Source organism: Cephus cinctus, unplaced genomic scaffold (assembly GCF_000341935.2).
Source record: "Cephus cinctus unplaced genomic scaffold, Ccin1 Ccin1_scaffold0225, whole genome shotgun sequence".
Classification (NCBI taxonomy): Eukaryota; Metazoa; Arthropoda; class Insecta; order Hymenoptera; family Cephidae; genus Cephus; species Cephus cinctus.
The window spans coordinates 174,997-182,773 of record NW_014332941.1 but is presented as its reverse complement, the minus strand read 5'-3'; the positions used below and the strand labels follow the sequence as shown (position 1 = coordinate 182,773).

Sequence of the window (7,777 nt, the reverse complement as noted above, 5' to 3'; positions counted from 1 at the left end):
GCCACTTCGTTATGAGTCATTGAATAAAAGAGTCACCTAAAAGTGACACTGACATTATGGTCTGATTACAGTAGACAAGAGTATAAGTCTTGGAATTAAATAATTTAACAAAACGTAACATAGACATGTCACAGTGAAAAGGACCGATCGACAAACGTAAATCTGCGCTGTTATCACGCGTATAAATAATCATATAGAATTCAGTGTACGTAAGAGATTAGTAAAAACCACACAAGACAATACAATTTGTTAAAGTCGTTACGATGAAAATAGAAAAAAATGAACATTGAACGACAAAAATGAAATTATTGAAAATGAAAATTATATTGAACATAAATGCGCAATTTATACACGAGCTTTAGCTTCCAGCATTGAAAGAGGTAAAATTAAAGATCATTGAATTCTCGTTAAAACGAAACAGGTACACGGATTGACTTCCATCAATCCCTTTCTCTCCTCGTGTTTTTCCTTGAGGAGTATCGGAGGGTTTGCGATTAAAGAGTCTGTAGTTCTAATACTTAACAGATATCCAGATCATTCGCGTTTCCTCTCTTTCCAAGGGATACGTATATGATTGACTAAGATTAATTGCGTAACATTAACTCTTACGATCCATAATAATACTATCATGTATAACTAGTATTTCATTATGGCGACGGTAGTTATCTTCATTATTGTAAACTAAAAATTACATCGTAATTTTCACGCAGTGATAATTATTGAAGAACCGCGTCTCCCGCGTGAGAGCTCTCGAAATAAAGAAGTTCCTAATTTTAAGATTCTGAGCTTTTTGCGCAAAACTGGACCGACATCGGGCAGTGTGTCACTACGGCAGAATTGCATTTGAATAGAATAATTAATACTGGCACAGTGAGGCAATTATCGTAGGACTCTCTAAGCGATCGCTATAGGTGTGTCTTATCGATTGGGATGCTCGTGTTTCTTCTCTCCCTCTTTCTGTCACGCTTTCGCACTCTCTCTCTCTCGGCCTTTCTCAATTGCCTTTCATTCTCTCGTTACCTCACGCTAATTTCACGTTTACACATTCTCTCGAAAAATAATGTCAAAATTACCAGTCAAAATTGCCTCGGAGGCCTAGGCTGGTACGTTCGATAAAGCATTTCCCTACCACGCTCTTTATTCCTATCCCTCTCATACGCTCTCAGGTAACGCACTCTCTCTTACGAAAATTCGGCCTGACTATGAAAAATATTAGCTTAACGATAAACTGGTACTGCGAATTGCCGATGCGATACCTCGTCGAAGTCATTTTCATGTATGACGTATTAGCTACGGCATTGCGGAAGAGACAGTGTAGAGTCTCTTCCGGAAATAGTGGATTGCCTCTGGAACAATGGTTACCTGACGAAGTCTTTGACGAGGATTCGTACCTTCATTCGACAGTACCACGAAGACGAAGTGACGCGTTCTATGAATACTTCGTCGAGATTGGTTTAAGGTCACAGCCCTCGGTGGTTGCGACTCGCGGCGCTTCGCGCCGCTTTAACGCGCGACTGTATTCTCCTAAAGCACTAGAAAAAAAAAAAAAAAAAAAAAAAAAAAAAAAAAAAAAAAAAAAAAAAAAATGGACGACCATTAAAAGACTAGCTGAACTCTCGTGATGAACCAATGGATCCTTTTACGCGTCGAGGACAGGATTCGTAATACAAGTGTCGCAAGGCGACAAAATTTCTGAGCCCGTGCATCTTCGCTAACGCAGTCGGAGATGATCTCCGTATTTCATTGCTCGGGCTCATTCCTAATAAAACTTAGGTAACTCTAATACTCAGGGTACTTATCTCGCGATAAAATTTGTCGTATATCATATATGTACGACCTAATAGAGTATATCATACTTTTAGCCGTAAGATACTCAAAAGTCGGATATGTGCTGCTTGACTGGTTTCCTCGAAAATTTTCACCGTTCGACACGACAAAACGAACTAAAGACTTTCTAAGGCCGCTACGCGATCATCAAGACTTGACTCTAAGATTATAAACGAAAATTGACTAATTACCTTACATTTCTACCAGTCTATGAAGTCGTCGGAATTGACGAAGAATAATCAACAATTAAGATTCGAGTGGGGCTGCCACCAGGTCGGTCGATACAGGACGTCATCCTCATCCCTGGTCGCCTTCCTCACTCGCGCTTTCTTCTTTTCTTGTTTTTTTATCTTTACTCGCTATCTTTCTAGCGATTGTTGTTATACAATCGGAACTAGCCGCGAACACTTGGTTTTTTTTTTCTTTCTTCCTTACTGTTACTCGTTCGCTATAATGCAAATACGTAGTGTGACTGGTCTTACGTGCGTGAGCCTATGATTCATGCTTTACTGGTGCCAAACTCTGCCGCGACATGACACGCCGAACGAGCGATCTATTTTACGCTAGGAACTACGTACTCGAAAGCTCGGGATCTCGTGCGATCCTGAGGGACCGCGGGAGCCGCCTTGATTAGTCAGATATCGACTTCGAACATATCCTGTTCGATTGGTTTCTTGACCCAGCTGCCCAATTGCGCCCTGACGAACGCATCCTTCAACTGACGTTTGGCAAGCTACGGCCAGAAAAAATGGGTCTTTAAAACAGTTTGAAAAAGCCATACTCTGACTCGTATCTCAGACAAATTTTCATCGTTTCTTTTAGATACAAGTAGATGGTGCGCACTTTGTTTTTGATAGATTTTCGTGAACTTACTGAATAGTCCTGAACGGATGATTTCGCCTCGAGGTAGTGGCGACACTGGGTTACGTCAGCATCATCGATTGTGTTGAGCTTTCCCAAAAGAGTGAAGAACTTCCTGAACAGTCCCTGCTTTGAGATCCGCGATGGTTTTCCCAACTCGTCTTTACCCGTAGTACAATTAATGACCTCGGCTTCGGGTTGACCTGCAAGTGATATTATTCTTTTGCAAAAGCAGTTTTGTGCGGTGCAGGGAAGCGTCTTGGATGGGCACCAACCGATTGTCCAGTTGACGCTGTAATTCGGTGCTTTTCCAGGCTGCCTGACTTCGGAAGACGTGATAAGACTCATCAGCGGTTTATTGAGTCTGTAGGGAGGAGGCAAACCCTGGATTGTGTTCTCGATGCGTCCACATACTGCTCGGTACATGTGGCTTGGGTTTAGAAGGCTGCCAAGAACGATGCTGTGGAAGTAAATTGGCTCGATGAAGTGGCTAAGGAGTGCACCTTGTACACCCAGTACGTTCCACCGAGCTATTTTGTCCGAACACGACATCGTTAGCAGTCTTTGGCCCTGAAAGTTGAGAGGATCAAGGGGTTACTCAACCACTGGTCCAAGGTACATAGTTTTGAAAATGATTTTGAGAATGAATAAATTACCATGAGCACGCCATCCCAGGTCTGTATCCCCTCGCTACTCTTTACCGGTATAGTTCCCTCACCGGATTCTATTTTGGTTCTCAGCTGCCCTCTAGCGCGTCTATTAGGATGCTTGTCGACCGCCTCGTTCTCCTCGTGCGGCGAGAAGATCCTAGCGTCTCCGCATGGAGCCGTATTAATGTATAAGTGGAACTGAATACCCTGTCTCAATTTGTATCCCTTCTTCACTGCTTCAAGGATTGACTCTTGAGGACGATTCTGCGTGTGTAGTTCCAGATGTCGGTACAGATACTCACATAGACACCGCCGCGCCACAACCTCAGCATGACAGTCATTCAGAGCTCCTCCACTTACGCTCAAATGTTCCCCGGACACGCACTTGGTACCTTTCGACAGGGAAGAATAAGATAGTTTACGCCAGATCTTACTGGGATCGCTTAATGAATTGTGTAGGCAGTTTAAGTGGATGTGGATGTGAATGAGGACAACAGGTCGGGATAGGATCGATGCTTACCTGTCGTGACGCAGATGAGTTCTGCGTCAGGTCCTTTTGTCTGTACGATTCCAGCCAAGACTTTGCGTCTCGCATGTTGTGGCTTAGTCTGCATAAGTTCGGTAAACTTTTGATTAACCATTTTGCCGATCTTGTCGGCAAGCATTTGTGGTAAACTCATTTGCTCTTGCCAGTGCCCGGGACTACAGAAGTTTGGCAACACGCGAACTGGCAGTGGCATGCCAAATGAGGAGCTGTGAACATTTTTCAATTTAGCGAGGGCAGCCTTGCTCGCCGCCGCTTTAGCCAATTTTTTACTGGGACCCGTCCCTTCAAACGTCTCTCCATCGATGGTGACAGCTATTGTGAACTTTGCGTAACTCTCCCCGTTGTCAGATACACACTTATATATAACTCCAGGGTATAGCTCATTGATCAGAGCCACCGGACCTTTATCCAAAAATTTGTTTGCATTCTTTGGTTCTTGTGTCAGTGTTTTAAATGCGTTCACTAAATGATTGTCACGCTCTGTCACGTCGCTTGTAAAGTCTGGCTCCAGCGGTATTACCGGATGGCAAGTGTTTATCGCTTGGTGAACTTCCGGCGCATTTCTGAATTGCACAATATTGCGCAGAGCGAGCTCGGCTGCAGCATGCTTTGCCATCTTCTTTGTTCGGCCCTTGCCCTCGTAGGTCTGTCCATCTATCTGCACTGCTATGGTGAATATCGGTGCGTGTGTAGGACCCGTCTGACCTACGACCTTGTACACAGCTCCAGTCTTCAGTTCGTTCAGAGCACAAACGGCATTCTTAGGCTGTGGGTTTTTGTGCCTCTTTTTGGGGGTTGGCGCACCTAGTATGGTGTAGAATGCATGCATGAAACGCTTGAATTGCACTGCTCTATATTTTGACCAAAAAAGGAATGAATGAGGACACAGGAAAGAATCTTGTATAAGAATGCGAGGAATCTTACTCAGAGAATCACATTTTCCCTATATAGAAGGCAAAAGTCCAGTACTCTCAATGCAGTACTTTGCTATAGGTACTGCTGCTGTATCGATGAAGTAAATAGACAGCAGACATGAGCGGTCCAAGCATGCAGGGAACTGACACTATTAATCTTGGCATAAGGGTGATGCATTCAACGAGGGGGACTAACCTTCTATCTCAGAATCTGCTGATCTCTTGAGATGGGTCTGTGACATATTGGGCTGATCCATCTGCAAAGGTAGAAATGAGCCAGCAACAATATGAAAGAGAAGTCTAAGGTCTATAAATAATTTTAATTAGCAGAAACTCACCCCCGTTGAGTGCCTCTCTTGGTGGCCCTCCGAGGCAACGGCAACCACCGACGCGTTGCAATCTAAAAAATAAGAAGAATATTTAAGTCAGGAAAGAGGTGCGTCAATCTTTAGAAAATCGATAAATAAGCTTCCTACTCCTCTGTTGTTGTTGCTGATTGCTGGTCAGCAAAGTCAGCCCGTTGGACATGATCTTTGGTGTTGAGAAAACAATCTAAAACACTTGTACCACACACGAAACACCGCACTTGCATTGATTTTGATTATTCTCGGGGAGTCGTAGCCGCAGCGCCCCTGTGTTGTTTTTTATTTCACTAGCCTAACCTGAACCCTTAAAGCACCCTATATTATCGACATTCGACTTCTCTCTCGAGCTACCTGCTTTATCACTAATCGGCTCTCTCTTCTTCCTCGTCGGTTCTCTTTTACTTTCTTCTCAGTTTCTCTCGCTTCCACCATGCGGCAGCGCTACAGCGCGACGCCGACGCTTCGAAACGGCACATGCACTCAATATGTAGGTAAATACTTATACCAGATAGCAGATAACCTCATTCGGAGCGGTTTTATTATGAGCGCCACATTTTGCGTATTGCTTTTCAAATCAAACGGACTAGGTTCACCAGTGGAGTAGACCAATCGCGACCGTTTCTACTAAGAACCTTTGCGATTGGCTACATCCTATAGAATTGAATGAATCGGACGCCTAACCGCAGACAACACGTGTAGGCCTTTATTAGATTTCCAAAATTGATCTGAAATGTATTTCCTACGCCTAGCAAATATTGGTAAAAGTAGTAGGCCTATGAATGTTATTTAAAAAAAAAAACTCCAGTAGGTTCGAATTCCATCGTGCCAAGACGTCGTCATTACCAATTACTCTCGTCCACCGATTTAATCGTTGAAGATGAATATTTTTTGCTCTCCCAAAAAAATATGCCCAAGGATCTGATCTCTCGCTTCAAAACGTTGTATAAATTACAATGGATCCTGCTTCGTTTCTTTTGTTCATTTTGGATTGTCTACCATCACGTGCCTACCAACTTCATCAGATGAATCAGTATTTCTTTATGCTACATATGAAAGCATTCGAATACGGATGATCATTTACTGGCCTAGAGATATTTAAACGTGAGAGTATTCCTATGTAAAAGCGTGGAGTCATGTGGAGCATATCATACGATTATAATATAAATCGCTGATCCGATCGTTTTACCGTTGGTAAAAAGGTCGAAGACCTCTCACAAGATCTGACTTTGATATTTTGCTAATTCCTAATGGCTCCCCTATATTAATGCGCAAATCCATTCGGGTTCGATAAACGTGACAGCTGATTTTGTATCCCATTACACTGGAGAGTCTGAAGGAAAGATTAAAAGAACTGATATTTTATGCATTGGAAAAAAAATTAGTATGAAACACTAATAGCCAGGAGCACTATTCTGCACGGACGTACGCATGATGGTCTAAGTTTTTTGCTGATCCTTTACATCAATTATTTTTACCTGTGAAAAAAAAATCCATCCAGATGATTTGATACGAAAGGATTCGAAGGTAGGGATAAATCAGCTAGTATAAAATAGATCCTCACGAGGAGCACGATCATCAGAAGACATTCTGAAGAGTCTCGTGTGTTCCAAGTATTCTGAAGAATTCTCAACCATGAAGATCTTCGTGGTTTACGCTATTCTTTTCCTTGCCGTGGCTCTGGTAAGTATCCCAGGTCCTCATCCTGACTCACTAGGTATATATTTGACTCCTATTTTGAACTTGTCTTTGTCAAAGGCGGCTCCTGCCGAGAAGGAAGTCAAATCTGCCGAGATGGAAGTCAAACCTGCCGACAAGGAAGTAAAACCTGCCGACGAGGTAGTCAAACCTGCAGATACGAATGTTAAAGCAGAAAAGAATGAAAAATATGAGAAGCAACGTGCTGAAAATGCGGCTGTCTGTCGCAAGGAGAGTGGTGTCACTGAGGAACAGATTGAGTTCCTGTTAAAGGAGCCCAAATCAGAACAACCCCAGGTCGCCAAGTGCTACATCAACTGCATAGTTGGACGTACCAAGGAGGTGAGTAGTTAATGCAGGATAATTGAAAAATTGTATTTCTCTTCCATCTGGTAAGAATTTTATAAAATTCCATCAACTTGTGAGTACACAGGCAAAAGATGGTGAGTTCAAGAAGGAAACCTTTGACATTTATTACTCCAAGGATGGTATCACCAAGGAACAAGCTGAGAAGTTCGCCAAGGAGTGCAGCGCACAGAGTGAGTACACAGAGTATTTCGATGAGTGAAAACTACATCCGTTTGGCAAGTTTTCAAAAATTACTGATTCTATTATCAATCCGTTTTCTGTATTTCTTAAACGCAGAAGCTGACGATCCTTGTGAGCAAGGTTACCAGTTTTTTGTCTGCTTCAATGAGAAGTCCAGCAAGTTGAAGAATCCAAGCGAGTAGTCGAAGATCCAAAAAATATTCTGAAAGAAAGCAATATCAAAATTTATTCACGTTTTTATCAGTTAATATACTTATATTATTTAAGGCGTTGATGCTCTACGTGTAAACGAACAGTTTTATGTATAATAAATTATTTGGACCAGTTAATTCTGTAATATATTTATACCCGGCAACATTTCTTCCAAAT

The 7,777-nt window shown here is 42.5% G+C and overlaps 2 protein-coding genes across 5 annotated transcripts; one reads left to right on the top strand and one right to left on the bottom strand.

Annotated features, from left to right (window-relative positions):
* Positions 1-300: 300 nt before the first annotated feature.
* Positions 301-6,859, bottom strand: LOC107265446 (double-stranded RNA-specific editase Adar). 4 transcript variants are annotated; one of them, XR_001537217.2, is made up of 10 exons: positions 6,726-6,859; positions 5,276-6,639; positions 5,138-5,199; positions 4,996-5,056; positions 3,859-4,689; positions 3,345-3,730; positions 2,964-3,258; positions 2,701-2,891; positions 2,406-2,560; positions 301-2,275 (listed from the first exon to the last, which is right to left on the bottom strand). XR_001537217.2 is itself a non-coding variant. In XM_015734909.2 (9 exons), the coding sequence occupies exons 2-9, from the start codon at positions 5,325-5,327 to the stop codon at positions 2,462-2,464; spliced, it is 1,977 nt and encodes a 658-aa protein (XP_015590395.1). In that variant the 5' UTR covers positions 5,328-6,639; positions 6,726-6,859; the 3' UTR covers positions 301-2,461. The 4 variants fall into 4 exon arrangements, 3 of the variants coding, with proteins under 3 accessions (XP_015590395.1, XP_015590396.1, XP_024938495.1); XM_015734909.2 differs by having other exon boundaries at positions 301-2,560; XM_015734910.2 differs by lacking the exon at positions 6,726-6,859 and having other exon boundaries at positions 301-2,560; positions 3,859-4,736; positions 4,810-5,056; positions 5,276-5,300.
* On the top strand, positions 6,718-7,599 carry LOC107265455. Its single transcript, XM_015734923.2, has 4 exons — positions 6,718-6,844; positions 6,920-7,201; positions 7,293-7,398; positions 7,505-7,599. The coding sequence occupies exons 1-4, from the start codon at positions 6,797-6,799 to the stop codon at positions 7,588-7,590; spliced, it is 522 nt and encodes a 173-aa protein (XP_015590409.1). The 5' UTR covers positions 6,718-6,796; the 3' UTR covers positions 7,591-7,599.
* The last annotated feature ends 178 nt before the right edge of the window (positions 7,600-7,777 follow it).